Raw genomic sequence first — 17356 nt, 5'->3', positions numbered from 1 at the left:
CGTGGAAATGACTTAAATGCACTTTAACCCTGCGTGGTCTAAATCCATGATCTGTGTAACAATCATAAAACCCTGCACACTCGACATAATGGTATCAGCAGCAGAGGATCAGTGCTCCATATAGAAGTGGCTCAATCCAGGGAGGACCCATTTCTTCTGGAATAATTTATGCATCTGTCAGTGCTGGTGGAGTGTGTCAGTAGGAGTGGCCCAGGCGCTGGCTGCCTGCTTTGCATGAACCGTGGACTCCCCAAGTCAGCGGCTGCAGCTCGGATATTTCCTGTCAGACAGATCCGGAGCCGAGCCGAGGCAAGGGCGGAGGAGAGAGAGTGAGGGATGGCAGAGAGTAGCTCCGAGACGAGCGGCTCCGTTCACCGGAGATGTGTGGCCCATTCATCGGCGGCGGAGAGGAACATGTCACCGGGCGTCGGGGCTTCGAAGTGGATCCGCCTGAACGTCGGGGGCACGTATTTCCTAACGACGAGACAGACGCTGTGTCGGGATCCCAAATCGTTTCTGTACAGACTGAGCCAGGCTGACCCCGAACTCGACTCCGACAAGGTAAATGCTAAGCTAGTTAGCACGATATTTGGGAGCCTTACTAAGTTAACTGCATTTTATCTTCCGTGAAACCAGCTTTTTATACCTCACCTCGTCCGCAAGCGACTAGACTTGTTAATAACTGCGTCTAACAGCTACTTTAGCAACACAACGACCCTTGTGAAAATAAGCCTTTATTCAAATATTCAGCGTTAACGCGTTCCTTTTGTCGCTAGCTAGCATTAGCTGTCTAAGCTAGCTAGATTCCGACAGTCACCACATGACATGCGATGTTGCTGCTAGCCTGGTGAGCGTTGCTTAGTCTTTATGTTTGAATTATATAAGATACCAGCTGTTGTGGTCACCATAGTGTGGAGTTTAAATTGTAAAGTGTTGGGGAAATAACTATTGTCTCTTATTTAACATTTGTTTAGCGTGTAATTAGCAAGTAGCCACAGTAATTGGAAACTTTCCCCATCTCAAAACCGATTAAATGCGAGTTGTCAGACAGTGACAGTAAAAACAATCCTCTCATTATCAGCGTATTAATGATATGAGCTACTTCCAACCAGCTACTGTTCACTTCCGTGTAAATAGTTTTTCAATATTTAAACGATGGGTTGGTTAATTTATTCAGCTTTAACAGTTTTCAATTGTAGCTGCAACTTTATTTTGGCTGGATACCAATAAACCAAATCTCCCCCCAAATAATTCGATATTATATCATATGGTATTTGTCCATCTATATCTTGTATTCCACTGATCCCAGCATCTACAAGCCTTATTCCAATAGTTAACCAACCAAACAACCTTTACATAACAATATTGTGTGTGTGTGTGTGTGTGTGTGTGTGTGTGTGTGTGTGTGTGTGTGTGTGTGTGTGTGTGTGTGTGTGTGTGTGTGTGTGTGTGTGTGTGTGTGTGTGTGTGTGTGTGTGTGTGTGTGTGTGTGTGTGTGTGTGTGTGTGTGTGTGTGTGTGTGTGTGTGTGTGTCCCTTCATCTCCTGAGGTTTGTCTGTTTCTTGGCTCTGTTTGCTGTGTAGTAATCGGCCTCTGTGCTGGTGATGAGGCTCCCCTAATGAGTACATAAGTCACTGCCAAGTGGGGTGAGCTGCTGCTGACAACTGAGAGCTGGGTGGGGGTGGGTTGGTGAAGTCACTCATCTCCCTGTGAACGGCCTCAATATCTCCAGAATCAGACGTCTCTCTGTTCGTCCATCTGCCTCGCTTAAAAGCAGCGTGCCTGCTTGCAAGGCCCCCCCAGCTCTGTCAAAAACAATTTGTTAGTGTCTGTATACATAGTGGAACGTGCCCTGGTTTTCACGGCTCATTTGACTGCCCCGTTATTCATTGTTTTTTCATCTACTTAATCTTCACCCCTGCCACCCCTTGACGTTGAGCTGAAAGCAAGGCTCGTCTCATATTTTCATGCAAATATCTTAATCTTTGAATAATCAGCTTGCTTTTTTGCTGCTTTATCCTCCCGTGAGCCACGGATCAGTCCATCTCAATCCCTCGTCTTAAGTACGCATCAGTCACTCAAGCCATTACTGTACCTTTCTCCGGCAGACAGCCTGGTTTAGGATTTATCCCAGTAAACGACAGGTTATTATTGGGCATATTTCTTGTCCCATAGTTCTTGTCCCATATTTCTTGTCCCTCGGTCTTGAAGTATATACTTTGACCTTATTTCCCCTTATTTGCAAGTGAGCCATGTTTTTTCATATAACACTGCTTGTGAATAGGAAGCTCAGCGGAGTGACAGATCAGTGGAGAGCTCTGTTTTGGGGGGATGCAGTATTGTTTTTCCCAGCGAAAGAAACGAGTGGTTCGGCTCTCAGTAACACGCAGGCTGACGTACTTCAGCAGGACTCTTGAGGAGAACTGCATTATTCATGCTGTTGACTGGAGCCTGTTTTGCACATTGGGGTAGACCAGGGCAAAAGTGGAGGAAGTGCTGTCACGTGCACAGCCTTAACAGCTTATAAGTCTTTCTAGGTTGGTTATCCTAAAATTGACTAATGCTACTACTTGCCGTTGTGCGAGTGATTTTGTTTGTAGGTTTACAAAGGTTTGGTCACTAATTCATGAGCTGGAATTGCTCGTAAAATTGTCAGCTGTCAAGTCACCAAGCTTGGGAGATGCACACTAGTGGGCATTTATCCCTTTGGCAGACTTCTGCTCTCAAACCACTCAACACTGGGCCACTCAAGTATAGACCCGGCTTTCCAGCTCTCAGAGCCGCATCAATTTTTCAAGCACTCCCATCACAAAGAATCCTTGTTTCCTCAACTTATTCTTTCATATTCATATCCATTTGCTGCCTGAGCCCCTCCTCAGCATGTATGAAAAAAATATGGCCATATTTAATACCGGATTCAGGTTGTATGTCATGCCTGAGCACACTGTGGGAGGCAACGTAAATATTTAACGGTAATATCGTCTCCTACTGTTCCTCTTGCAGTAAGTGCTCAAAAGGGCACTGCAGAGTGCTTCTGGCAAATTAGATGCGATTTAAGCCTCTATCATTCTAAAGAAACTTTACTTACACAAGCCAGGCACCTTCAATTGATTATTGCCTCGTTGCAAGACATTAAAATGATGCTTGTTTGAATTTCTGCACAATCTTATTAATCAGTCAGTGCATCTCTTTCACTTTAAACTTCTGTTTCTCTATTTCACGTCACATTTCTCCGTTTGCCATCGGAGAGCTCCAGGTTGCAGTGACTTGTCAGCTTAGCTATCTTACTGCTTCTCATCATGACAGCAAAGCTTTTAGGGGACTTTGAAAATGAGCTGTTCATTTAGCAACCGAAACACTGTGTGCTACGGAACTCACCAATGATGCTGCCTTGCCGGGCTGAAAATGGTAGAAAGGCGAGTAGCTCCTCTCAGCCTCGGTGAAAGGTCAGGCACACGTTCAAATGACGGTGTTAAATATTGTGAAATACGAGAGTTTCACACAATATAGCCCTGCTGTGATGTGTGTGTATTATTTAAAAGATGAAGGCCTGTTTGACTATGCCATTACTGCCTGTACTCCAGAGAGACTCCTGGCTCCCACTCTAGAAGGATCCGACTTCCACTTGGCTAAGTAGCTACAGTCATGTGACTTCAAAGATCTACTGCAACATCTTTACGCACTGTTTTCTGCAAGGGGCTTGTGTTCCGGCTCGTCTGCAGTGAAGGCCGAGCTGCACTTGATAAAGCTCTCATTCTTTCACTCCTTGGCCTGAGCAAATTGGAATGCCCTCGCGTGATAGTGTCATGTTTTTGTATCACGTTGTTGTTGTTTGCTTGATAATTACTATTAGCCATCTGTCCCACTATAAGAGAGCCTATGACATTTTGCAAAGTTCTGTTGATCACCTTTTATTGTAATCGGAAGGAAGTGTGTTACGTCTTTTGAATTTGTTGAATTAAGGATTGACTTTCAGTGTTAACGTGACTGCAGACAGCCTCATTGGACATGCTTGGAGGGTGGGTCGCCATGGTATTTCCTGTTGGAGGATATGTAATGCATGTAGGAGAAGAAAGATAACATTAATTCACTGCTCTTTCCTCTGGTGTGAAGGCCGCCCTTCTAGTTTGCGTTTGTTTATGTAGATTTATAGTTGTCTTCAGTTTAAACTTAGTCATGGCCAGGCCTAAGGTCTCCATCGGCCTGGTGACTGTGTACGGAATGATGGCAGTTTGAAAATTTAAATAAGACCAAACCGCAAAACGCCATAATAAAGCAAGCCTTACTGACACTGAACTGACATATTTCTGTTGGTCATTGTAGCCAGTGTTGAAACTTTTCCTTGTATTTTTTTGTCTGGGATAATAGTTTGTTGCTTTTCAATTTGCAGACCTGTTTGTCACTCGTCACAAAATTAATATTTCTAGATTGTAGATTTGGGGCGAATGCTGAAATGTTCATTCAGCCCAACAACCACAGATTGACGATAAGTTCACCCACGCATGCGCAGGGGCATTCACCAGTACCGGCTGATGCAATTCTGTAAGAGCTGTGTCGCCTTGTGATGGGATCTCACTTCACTGACCTGTGTGCAACTAAACACAACATTTGTGCCCATGAAGACCAAATTATGTCTTCACCAAGTCTCCGTTGTGTGATGATAACTGCTTTCAGACATGCACTCAGTTCCCCAGTTCCTCTGTAATTTCTCTGGAGGAGGTGCATGTGTGAACCTTGAGACGCCAACTAGGGAAGATGAGATTCAAGAGGTTTTAGTGGTAACAGCTGTTGCCAGTGTGATGTGGTGTAAACAAAAAAACAATTTTATATGTAGCCTCCTGCATGCTGCACCATCTCTTGAACAATTGGATGTGTGAAAGGCAAAATACCGAGAAAGTGCAACATGTTCCGGACTTCGTATCTGATAACAGCTTATTAGTAGTTTTGTTGTTGGCCATCCCTTTTTTTTGTCTGTGTACGGTTAATCCCAGCAGCGGCCCTTCTCTTATTCTCTGACTGTCCCCACTCGTCTGTTGCCCAGTGCTTCCCAGCTGGGGCCCCTAGAGACATAGCCTTTTGTTTTTAATTAAATACACTGTTCCCTTTGTGCATGTGAGTTCACTTCAGAGCCCCAACAATCATCTCTCTGTAAACGAGGGACTGTCGCCCCAAGTTCCCCATATGAGCCTAGAGGACCAGCTACAGGCTTGTTAGCACAATAGGGCAGGAGGTAGAAAGTTTACAGAAGTGTAGAGTTTAAATACGTTAGCTTTCTGTCTTTGTTCAGTGGGAGTTTTTTTTGAAGCAGTGTGCAATAGTTTATTTACGTAGTGCACTTGATCTTTTTCACCGCTGACATTTTGACTTATCATTGTAGTAGGATGAGCAAAGATATTAATAATAACACAAACAGTGCCTCTGTTATTCTGGTTTGATATTGAGTTGGTATGCACTTTACCAGGAACCCTGAAACCAACCTGCTAACTAATTGTCAAGTATGATCTGAGAAAACGACATGTGTATGGTCTTGCAGCGCTTCCGCAAAAACTACAAAACAGATTTCTCAGAAAACCGGTCGAGGGATGGGGCAGGGACCATGAAAGAACCCATTAAATTTCGACATGTGTCTGGACAATGAGGCAGATCCAGGATGTCGATTTTCTTTCACTCTATAATGGCCTGCCAGGGCTTTTGTCCCCAGACGCTTTCACAAATTTCCCAGAAACTAATGGATCTTAATTACAGACAAAATCAAGCATATTTAGAGGACTGCTATTGGACTGTCAGAGTTATGCAGGTTTGGCTTTGTCTGTCTCCTCATGCAGGCCCACCTGCACCTGTCCCTAAACTCTAGCAACTATAGAAGTGTAAGGAACCGACACAGGGCAATGGGACCAGAATAGTCCTCCACTGGGTTTCAGTTTAATATTTTTGCCTCAGAAAGGAGGTCAACCAGCCAAGAGGGTTCTGAAATTCATTACAAAAGAAAGGCACTGGGAGCTTCTCTCATTATTGGAAACATTAATGGGTTTTGAGTTGAATCCATCCTCTAACTTGTGAAGGGGAGCTGTATGAATGCACATATGGTTGTCTGTGAAGACTAAGCTTTCTGTTTGGTTTGGTCATGACCTGGAGTGTGACAATACTGCTCTGTTCCCTGTGTAAATATTGTCAGACATTGCAGCAAAGTGCTATGCTGCTATTTTACCAAGATTTCACCGGTAGCAAAACACTCATGCAAAGTTAAACATCCTGTCAAATATGACCTTTTTACACATCGTCAGTATCCATGTTAATATTTGCCTATATGCACCTGTATGAAGCCTAACAAACTTTGTTTTACAGACTAAACGATACACAAAACATTTCCATTTAGGTTTACATTTATTGTAAAATATGCATTTTCTTGATTCAAGTTCTATATACATTTGTGGGTATTTGTTTTATTTTTAATTGCAGTTATTTATAATATAGTGTATGGTTAAACTGTAAAAATTTCAAGCCTCCGTCACATTTCTTTATCAAAGGTTTGATACCAATAAGAAACTATTCCCATATTCCCCATCTACTTAAAAATGGTTAAGATGCTGTTAGGCTCGTACCATATGGTAAAGCTGTTTGCTTTGAGCAGCATGTCCCTGGTTTAATTCCTGGCTCTTGCACCATTTATTATGTGTTATTCCCCTGTAAGTCCCCTTATTTTCAGGCTCTACTTTACTATTTAGGGTCATGTAAAATCAAAGGCAAAAATATACTTCAAACTAATGCTGAAATTGACTGAATTGTATGTACGAGGCCAACTATGTAATAGAGCCGACGAGGCTGAACATCGGTTGTAAGCCAAGGTGCTTTCTCATTTTCCCCTTGGTGGATTCAGCCTACTGTTCCAAATCTTTTTCTGTTCTGCTCTAATTGTTATATCCTCCTGTTTCCCCACGAGACAAAGACGGTCTAATCACAGTACTTATAGAAATAGGGGAATACCCAGCGGTTGTGATAGAATCAAGATCAAACCCAAGGCCTGTGGGAGTAGTGAGATGATCTCCCAGAGCTGCTGTGTGCGTGTGTGTGACTCCGTGTGCACATCTCTTGTCAACCTCTGTAGAGATTATCGGCATTGGAGCTGACCTCATAATTATCTTCCCTTGAGTATTATTCATGGCTGCACAGTGTTGGGTTTTTGTCCCCAGATTAGGTTTCGATGAAAGTATATGCCTGCTCATTGACCTTCTTGTTTTAAAGGAATCCTCTGAGTCGGTTGAGAGGATCAAGTTCAATTGTGTCACCTTCTGTCCCCAACTAAATCCAAATAAATCAAATATAATGTGGGAAATAAATTATTATTTTCATCCTCTTTTGTTTTTCAGGATGAAACTGGTGCCTATCTCATAGACAGAGACCCAACATACTTTGGACCAGTGCTTAACTACTTGAGGCATGGCAAACTGGTGCTCAACAGGGACTTGGCAGAGGAAGGTATTGTTTTAAACTATTCCAAACCAAAATATTTGGTCATTAGCAAATCTGTTAATATCTTCTGATTGATATTTAAATAACCTAGATGACATTTTTTACATATTTCTTTCCATTAGTATCTCTGTTAAACTCTAACGTTGATGCCATTGTTTTCGTTTAATCTTTAGTGGTATTTGATGCAGCAGCATGATTATCCCTCCAAAAAAGCATAATTGTTTATTTTCTTACAATTTCAAGGTGTGTTGGAAGAAGCCGAATTCTACAACATTACATCATTAATAAAGCTCCTCAAGGACAAGATCAGGGAACGCGACTGCAAAACATCACAGGTATGATTGTGGGAAGATGAGCGATTTTCTTTATATCTGTTCCGTGAATTTAGGGAACGGTTTTTGTCTTCTCTCTCCATCTCATTTCTCTCATGTGTCTGTTTGTGCTCTCAGGTTCCGGTGAAACATGTATATCGGGTGCTGCAGTGCCAGGAGGAGGAGCTGACACAGATGGTTTCTACCATGTCGGACGGCTGGAAGTTTGAACAGGTAAATCTTCTTCCTGCAAGCTCACAGCAGCATTCCTCCTATTCATGTTCTTCACCCACTGCGCTATGCTCAAAATGCAAGGGGGTCTAATCCTCAATGTTGGAAATGGCAAAAAAAAAGCCAGCAAACAGCAAATCATATCTTTCTCAATGTCCGCATACGTGATCCGGGCATCCCTTCTGTGCTCTGATTGGTTGTTACAGCTTGTCAGTATAGGTTACGGGCGGGCCCGCCAGTCAGAGTTTCTGCTGATTGTGTCAAGGGAGGTGAAGGGAGAAGAGTCTGCTTTGCCAAACAACAGCGGAGAGGTGTGTCCCACAAATTTCTGTCCACCGGCTGATCACTGCATGGTCCCCTTGTCGGCCATTTTTTATCCCAAGTAGCCACTGAGCTGTTTATCGTTTTCTTTTCAGTTGATTCCTTTTCAATGTTCATTTGTACCGCTTACTCACCGGTGAGGCTTAAAGAACACAACACCTTTTTCTTGTTTGTGAATTGATGATTACATTATATTTTTATTCATACCGCATTCACAGTCTGTAAGCTTTCTGTGTTCTGCTGCGATGTCGCCACTTGGCTGTTTTGGGGGCTGTGCTGTAACATAGTGCTGGTTCTTTTTTGAGAAATGTTTTTGATCTATCAAGTAGATACATTTTCAAATGAGAATACACATGTTTGGCTGTAGGGAGTGTGTCTTGAATTGTGATTGAATCTTTCTTTCTGAGACGAAAAAACCGCATTAATCTCCTTACACAAGTCAGAGAAACACTGCTGCAAAGCCTAAAGCCCGGTCCGGAGAAGATACGCTTTAATGAACTACTGTCATCCTAAGGACTTAATAAAGAGCATTGACCCAATATCCATGAGTAGATTCAGTTGAAAGTCATAGTGTGTGTGTTTTGAATCCTCTGCAGTGTGACAGTGTAGAATCCACGGTAGCCAGTTGAGCTTATTTCTCTTTTTAGCTGCGTTGATAATGTAAGATAAATCATTTAACAACAACAAGTCTCCGGCAGCAGTGGCTAATGAGGCCATGCATGTCTGAACATGCACACCTGGCTACTGAGGGTATACATCTAGCCTGCAGTATATACACACACTCTTAACCTTCAGCAGTAAAAGCAGGAAGAGGAATTCTTCAGGAAGAGGAATGACTTTTTCTTTTGAAGGTGTGCACGCAGATTATTTATAAACTTGTGTGCTCTGTGTCTCTTTGATTTTGTGATTTGACTGGCAACAGGAAGCATAGAAGTCACTATGATAATTTTCGCAACAACATTTGTTGAAGCTTCTCACACTACTCCTCATTTGTGTCTGACATTACCATGTAGCTTTCTGGTGATTCCATCTGGTTGAATTTGGATTGCCCCCATTTCATGTAAACACTTGTGATATACTGGTAGTTAAACAGTAGGTGCTCACAATAAGAAACTGACAGAAACCACAGTAGAAATTTCAGCTCCATCAGTACCAAGCCAGTTATATAGATCTCAAATGATGTGCTAATTGAAGCATTGGAGAAAATCCTCCCGGTCCCTCTGTGTCATGGTAACACTAAACTTAGACAATGAATGGATGTGCCGTACTTTGTGGTTTGCTCCGTTTTTTGCTTCGTAGAAGATACTGTTTTTCACTTTTAATTTTTTTGTGTCGAACAAGTCAACTCCACGAGTCCCTGTTGATTTTCAACCAGCACGTTTGCTTCCTGTTGTCCCTGCCCTTGTAATCTGTCAGTGACTATCTGCTGATCATGTATTTTTCTTTCTATAGTGTCTATGTACTCTTTCCCTATTATTAATTAGTTTATTTGTGTCGACCCCAGATTATTTTATTTCTGTGTCTTTACCTTGGTCAACCCTTGGAGTTTTTTATCAGTAATTTAAATCAGCATTCTGACTTTGGATTTTCATGTTGACAGCCATTTTGTAGCACACCTCCATGAAACATTCAGGTTGATTTTGTTAAGGTGGGGATCCCTGTTTGCCTAGTGGCCTCATTTAAGTGATATCTAGTAAATCTTGGCATAAACATGTGTGGTAACATGTTCAAAAGGGAAATAATGTCCAAATTAAATATATACAGGCAATAATTAGATTGATCTCATTTTTAATGTAATACGGAATATAATTTGCAGGAACCTGTCGACTTTCTTAGCCCCATGTTTGTTCATTAACCTCTTTACTTTAAATGTTTTCCCTACCTGTTTTCCCACCACAACAAACCCCGTTTTTTTTTTCTACTACCCTCAGTCCAAGGCTAAATCTCCCCATGTACTCTGCTCTTGTTTCTCCGTAGCTGGTCAGCATAGGCTCCTCTTACAACTACGGAAACGAAGACCAAGCCGAGTTCCTGTGTGTAGTCTCCAAGGAGCTGCACAATCAATCATACGGGACAAACAGTGAGCCCAGTGAGAAGGCTAAGGTAAGTGTGTTTGTGTGTGTGTATTTCAGAGTGAGGGTGAGGGTGTGCAGAGGCTGTTTGAAAATCTAGCCACAGCAAACGTGTGAATGATGGCCTGTGCTTGAGGTTTTAAAATTGCTGCATTTATGAATATGCCACCAGGGGACTGAGAGCACCTCTAGTTTATTGATGAGAGATCTCTATGAAGGAGAACATTGTAAATATTTAGAGCTTCAGTTAAAAACTAGACTGCCTGTGCCACGAGTGATAAAAAAGAGGTTGGGAAAGGGGAAACAAAGTCAGCATAAACCAAGTTAGGAGGGTTAGAAGAGCCCAGGTCTGCATATTAGCGGAGTACGGTCTGTCATTTTCTCCAGGGCTTTGGGAGCGAAGCGGGAGGCACGCCCTGAGGAATTCAAACTCCCATCAGTGTGTCCCCGCGGGGGCCTCACTCCTTGAAGGCAGCTACACATGAAGAAGCACACCGCCAAACCTGTATTCACTCTGCTGTTTATTTTAAGAGGATGATGAAACATTACCAGTGCATCTTTTGAAGTGGAAGACTGTTCTTGTTTCCAGCGGCTCTGTGCCCAAACACAATGATTTCCAGCTTTACTACAACAAATGAATTGTATTCTAAATTGCCTTTGTCCTTATATGTTATGTAGATGATATAGGGGATTGTAGTGCATGAGAAAGGTACCGTTGTATAACATGTCCTTGTTTTTCTGTGTTCGGCACTAGATGAAGATGTAAATCCCCTCTGAATATGACCCATTAGTTTTAATTTTCTCCCCTTCTGTTCTAATTCTTCTCCTCTATTCATTTCCATCATTTTACAACGTGCCTTTCTTGTCTTCCTCTGTGCCGTCTGCATGCCGCATGTTGCTCAGAGCGAGGACGAAGAGACGGATTATGAAATGAATGACTCTGATTAGGGTTGAGCACTTATGACTCACTGGTGAGCGCTCAACTGCTCGTAGTGCCTCTTCCTCACCTCCTGAGCTTGTCCTCCTCTTCCTCTCTTGTGCCTCCTTGCTGCATTTAGCTAGAATCTGATAGCCGAAGCCAGATGCAAAATCCAGATGGTTCTTGCTAAGAGAGGTTGAATATGTTTTTGCAAGTGCCGCTGCCTCTTTGAAACTAGATGAGACAAACTCTGTTTCAGTAGTGTAAATAAGCCCTGTGCACTTATTTTCATGCTCACAGCCTTAGCTAATGGAGGGCTATGCCGAATCAGCAGTCGCTGCAGTTTGACCATTGGTCTTCATTCAGTGACATTGTAACGGAAGGGAGGGGTACACCACTCGGCTATTGTTAAAAGTAGTGGTAGTTGTAGTTTTGCTGGACATAGTGATAAAATTGATGCAATATCAACTAGAATCTAGCTTCTACGAATTATTTAACATGCATCACATGTTTTTTGTGTTTTAAATAAATTAAACTGAGTTGCTGCTATTCCAGTTGGATCAGTGCAAGATTTAACTGACGCTAAAATAGTATTTACCGCTCAGTGTTTGTGTGCGTGCATGCATGCCAGTGACTAATGGATAAAAGCAAAGATCCGGGAGAGAAGGAGCGCATGCAATATAAAATGAACTGACTTTTGAGTGAGGGAGGATTACACACAGGCAGCTTGTGTGGACTGTAAATTGTAGTGAAGTATTAAAGTAAAACCCTTCGACAGATGTGGACAGCTGCAGAGATTTTCAGATGCACGATACAGTTAAGGAAGACCAGTGTTCAAAAAAGAAAAAAGCTAAAACATGATCACATTCATGCATCCTGTTTTCTACCCTCATTCTTTTCTTCTGTCCCTCTTTCTTTTCCCTTCTCTCGTTCACGGTCCATCTTTCACACTGCTGTGACGTGAGCCATGCATGTAGCCCGAAACCACCGTTATATTGATACACAACGTAGCGGTACACTCAGGTCCTGGTAAATGTAGCTTTTGTTTGTAATTTCATTAGCAATTGATTTTAGGAACTAATAAGCAGAAATTCAGCAATTGAGTTTTTTTTTTTTTTTTATGGGCTCCTGCTATTTATCTATTTGGATAATATTGTTTAAATTTGAAAATAGTAATCTTAAAATAAATTGTATTTAACACATGTTACAAAAACCTTTTCAGGTAAAAACAGGATATTTATCCATTTTCTTATTTTTCTAGCGGGCTTCATTACTCTACTGTCGACTCCTTTATTGTCTGTATGTGATTGCCACTAAAGTAAATGAGAATATGTGAACGAGAACTAGCAATAAACTGAGGAAAAAAAGTATGAAATTATGAGTGTTTTGGAAAACCCAGATAAAAAGTTGCATGAAAAGAAAACATAAAGGTTTCGTGTTGCCTGGATAAGACCCTCGGGTTGAACTTTGCTCTTCCTCGTGTCTCAGAGAGTTCAGGGTCATCAGGTTTATGACAACACTGGGTGCACATGTGCAGCATGTGAGGGGTGTGAGGGGTCGGCTGGGGGACTTCTGCGAAGCGGCTACGTGAGGTTTTTGGTATAACTGATGTATTTCCTGGAATAAAAGTGGAGCTATGGCAGAAATGCCAGAAAATAGGGCCAGAACTCTATGAAGCTGAGCATTCTCCAAATCCTGCAATAATAATGAAAACCTGTAGATGGATTCCTTTTAACAGAAACACTAGAGTGAATTTACTTTAAAGCGGATACAGGAAGTGTTGCAAATATTTGTACGTGACGTATTCCACAGATATAAACATTGAAACTGTGGTGAAAGATTATTTCCACGGTCTGATTTGCTGTGAACCGATGAGTGGAGGAAATAGGCGAGACCCCGACTCTCTAGATAAGCATTGCGGCTCACGAGCAGGAAACGTGCCTGAGACATGCGTCTCAATCAGGCAGTGTGGTTGCTCTTACCTGAGAAATGAAAAGCAAGACGTTCCGTGATGCACCCCCGCTGCTCACTCATCCAGTGTGGCCCCAACCGTTCATGTGAGCTCACCCACAATTTGCTCAACAGTCACGTACTGCGTAGTTTCTAGCACTGCTTTTAGTTTTCTTTACCCATGCAAGCATTTCCCCTTTTCTCTGCTCTGCATCCAGTACGTTTGAACCAGCACATAGACTTTAAACGTATGAGTGCGACTGACTGAGTTTGTGGGAACTTTAGTAGAAGAAAAATGTCGGCCCCTAAGGCAGAGGGAGCTCTACAAAGCACTTTGTATGTTGTGTTGTTGTTGTTCATTCTATTGTGTGTTTGTCTCTGCAGATTCTTCAGGAAAGGGGTTCCCGGATGTGAAGAAGACTTAGTATTATGAGCTCCAGGTGTTAAGAGGAAAACATATCACCTCAGTGGAAGAACGTCGGGCACAATGGAGATTTAAAGGGGGGTTGTACATTTATGTTGTTTTCCCCTCCACCCTTATTTTTATTTCTTGATGTAAATAAGTCTGTTTACTGACAATTTGTGCCTGTACACTTAAACTGGACGTTTTTGAATTTGCAGTAAGTTTTTTTTTTTTTTTTTCTAATTGAGATTATGGAATAGCAATCTACACATTTTTTTATGCTATAAAAATGGCCGTCATCATATAAGGCCAATGATTCACTCAGGGTCATCTGTTGAATTAATTCTCCTCTCCAGCTCCAGGGTCTGGTAAGGGATCAGTATGGTCTTTATAACTCAAAACTATCAACTCAAAATTCATTGTTTAAAGAGGCTAAGAAGGGAATTGTGCATTTATTTAGTGCATGTTAGAGAGTCCTGCTATTAAATGTGAACTTCACCCCGAAAACCGTTACACTGAGATTTGTGATCATGAGGATCCGAACCACACGACCCGCATTTTGTCGGCTGTAGTTGAGAGCTGGCATTTTACTTCGAATAATTTTTTTCCTCAGTAACTGTTAATGGTCAGAAAAATATGTCCCTGTGATCTGCCTGCAGTGCTGAAGGGGCATTCGGTCATTTATCACGTACAGGTCCTTTTATTGGTGATGATAAAATGACCTTGAATGAAGTGACGTCCTGTTTTCACAGATTAAATAAGCTCACCCGAGAGGGACAACAGATGCAGGACACTACTTTTTTTCATTCACTTTCTTCATTGCAACCTTAGTAATAACCCAACTACCCACTGATAAGGTCATTGTGAGGTCAACCAATTATTACATTTCCAGGAAGTCCACTTATTTGTACTGTAAGGGTCGAACTTTTTTAAAGTATTGTAGACGCAAATTCAAAATATTGCTTCAGCTCCTGCAAATGCAGAATTATCAGTTGTGTAAAGAGCGAAAGATTCAATGTTGTAAAAGTGCAAGTTTATATCAATCTTCCAAGCCTGTAGTTTGGTTTGGGACCTCATGGTCATAAATCTGAAGTTAACAGCCAAAAACAAATATCAAAGGTTTTTTCATAAAAAAAAAAAAAAAAAAATTTAATGTGAGGTTTTTTAACATATGTGTCCACCAATAATTTCCTGTTTACTGTGTGGGGGGAAAACACAGCCTTGAGACGAGGAGGTGTTTTTTAGATTTTTCCCACTGACCTCAGAGTTTTCCTTTTTTAATGGCTTGTTTCGTATGTTTGGGGAACATCTTGTTTGTGATTTCTTTTTCTTTTCCGAGGGGAATTATTTGTTGTGTTTGAGGGTTTGGGGACTGGAACTGTTTGAAGGCGGTGGCGAAGGACTCTCTGTTCATATCCAGAGGATTTTTCTTGTTTTGATGTAAATAATCCAAATTCAATATTAATATTTAACTCTTAACAGAAAAACTGCACGTTTTGTACACTGTATAGAAAACACAACTTGAAAATGGAAGTTGTTTATACTGGATCTTTAAAAAAAAAAGAGAGAAAGAAAATCTGAATAATGTTAACTTCTGTTTTGCATTGTTTGTACAGCACTAGAGATTTCCAAGTTTAGGGTTGAAACGGCTGTTGCTGACTACGGTGTCTTTCACTGAGAACATACCTGGAACATGTTTTGATAACCAATAACAAAGCTATACTTGGCTGGCTATGAAGTTGACTGTTACATTTGAAAAAAAAAAAAAAACATGTATTTTTTTCCTGCAGTGGTATAGATTCTTCTAAGCATTTTGAATTGTGTAGATTTCGTACACAGCATTACATCCACTACAGTGAAAAACCCCACTGTGCACATTGCTTACAGCCTGTAATGTTAATGTAAATACTGCATTTTAGAACACTTCTCTTTTTTTTATATAGAAAGCTTTCAGGTTTGATGTGTTTTTATTTTATTTTTTTTGATAGGTTGGATATTTCATTCACAAATAATCATTTAGTGTTGCCTTTATCCCGACGACCAAAATCCAATGTCTTATGTGTATCGCACACATTGATCTTAGTGTCAGGGACGAGGTAACTTTTCTTAATGCTGGCACACTTTGTACATATAGACTTGTTAACGACACACAAACCTCCATTTACTCACATATACACTTGACTTAAAACGATTTTTATATTGTCGGGTAAACTAGTATGGATGCATGTTTTTGATATAGACTCACACACACACACACACACACAAGGGCTTTTAAAGTGCAAAATTTGAGATCTGCAAAGAAAGTAGACTGGATTTCCTGCCAGGGCTAGGCTATGTTTACATTTGCTATGGTGTTTTAAAGCCTTCCAAATCTGTACCGTCTTGCACTCCCTCACACACGTTAACATACTTGTGTGACCGCACCAGGGGCAACTCGTGCACCCCGCTCCACGTGAACTGATCCCCACGCAGACATTTTTAAAGATACTCCATCCAGTTCTGACAGCCTGGGCTTGAGCGTTGCAGACAATCTTGAGTTTTCGCCCTCTCTCCGACGGCAAAGTTGCTCACTTTTAATAGGATGAAACTGTGTTGTTTCACGGCTAAGATATATCTGGGTCTTGTTTGGACTTTTTTTTTTTCTGCAATGGGATTTTAAGTGTTACATGTTTTAATTAGCTTGTTTTACTGGTAAAAACGAGTTGTCTGGATGAGCATTCGGCGTTGGTAATCAATTCACGTGATGGACAAACTTATCATAACTGTAGCCTAATACTTTTCAAAGTGCCCAGTTTGTTTTCCAATCAAGTTACTAGCCACAGACCACTGTCATGCATGATTGAAGATCACACTTGTAATCATAGGGAATGATTGTGTCATTTTTCCTCAATCTAACAGATACATCAATGAATAAGGTTCTCATATCACACATGGATCACTTCTATACGATCTTATGCAATGTTAGAAATGTACAAACTAAGTATGAGATTAAGGGGATAGATCTATATGGTCATACATAAGGTAAACACAATAAAAATGTTGTCATTCAAGCCTCTGTGTATATATTTATTTGAGAAGTTAACATTTTTTATTATATAACATATTTTGGTTTATACAGAATATTAAAAGATGAGGTTTATTATAGGAAGTATCAATATTAACCGTATGTGACATGTGAATAACACGTTTACACCTGTCGTGATAGCAAATATCATTTTTTGTTAAATCGTGACCTCTTGTGTTAACTCTATGCTACGACGTAGTTGCCTGAAGAAATGCCTGTTCAAATATACTCTTAAAATTATTATTTTTTTATCCCGCATTAGATTATGACAACATTTATGTCGTGCGTTTTACAGCCAAAAACCTAGTGTTGGTCTGACTTGAGTTAATTTGTAATTTTGCACAACTTTTGTTTTATTCGATTAACGTCGCTGTTTGGGTTAACGGCCTTCAGTGGCGCCAAAGATGTTTCATTCAACAAGATAGAAATCTCCAGGACTTCCTGTTGTATGAAATCAAACTTATTTCACATCATCTTTAAAAAAGATTTCGTATGGACAGGGCGTATCAAATCGAGAAATAAACACAACGCGCCTCAGGTGAATTTTAAACACGTAAATACATATTGTTTTGATATCTAGACACGCAACCCACTTAGCCACGGCGCGCATGCGCG

The 17356-nt window shown here is 41.0% G+C and overlaps 1 protein-coding gene across 2 annotated transcripts; it reads left to right on the top strand.

Moving 5' to 3' along the window:
• The first annotated feature begins 190 nt into the window (after positions 1-190).
• On the top strand, positions 191-16727 carry kctd5b (potassium channel tetramerization domain containing 5b). 2 transcript variants are annotated; one of them, XM_062414351.1, is made up of 7 exons: positions 191-561; positions 7368-7476; positions 7714-7805; positions 7920-8015; positions 8219-8323; positions 10311-10436; positions 13659-16727. In XM_062414351.1, the coding sequence occupies exons 1-7, from the start codon at positions 337-339 to the stop codon at positions 13686-13688; spliced, it is 783 nt and encodes a 260-aa protein (XP_062270335.1). In that variant the 5' UTR covers positions 191-336; the 3' UTR covers positions 13689-16727. The 2 variants fall into 2 exon arrangements, with proteins under 2 accessions (XP_062270335.1, XP_062270336.1); XM_062414352.1 differs by lacking the exon at positions 8219-8323 and having other exon boundaries at positions 195-561.
• Positions 16728-17356: the final 629 nt, after the last annotated feature.

Source organism: Platichthys flesus, chromosome 20, assembly GCF_949316205.1.
Source record: "Platichthys flesus chromosome 20, fPlaFle2.1, whole genome shotgun sequence".
In the NCBI taxonomy this organism is placed as follows: Eukaryota; Metazoa; Chordata; class Actinopteri; order Pleuronectiformes; family Pleuronectidae; genus Platichthys; species Platichthys flesus.
Note: the sequence above shows the minus strand (reverse complement) of the source record. Positions and strands in the feature narration are given on the sequence as shown.

Coding starts and splice junctions, on each gene's coding strand:
- kctd5b (XM_062414351.1), top strand. CDS start 337: ATGGCAGAGAGTAGCTCCGAGACGAGCGGCTCCGTTCACCGGAGATGT. Junction 7,477..7,713: donor CAGGGACTTGGCAGAGGAAG/GTATTGTTTTAA, acceptor TACAATTTCAAG/GTGTGTTGGAAGAAGCCGAA. Junction 10,437..13,658: donor AGCCCAGTGAGAAGGCTAAG/GTAAGTGTGTTT, acceptor TTGTCTCTGCAG/ATTCTTCAGGAAAGGGGTTC.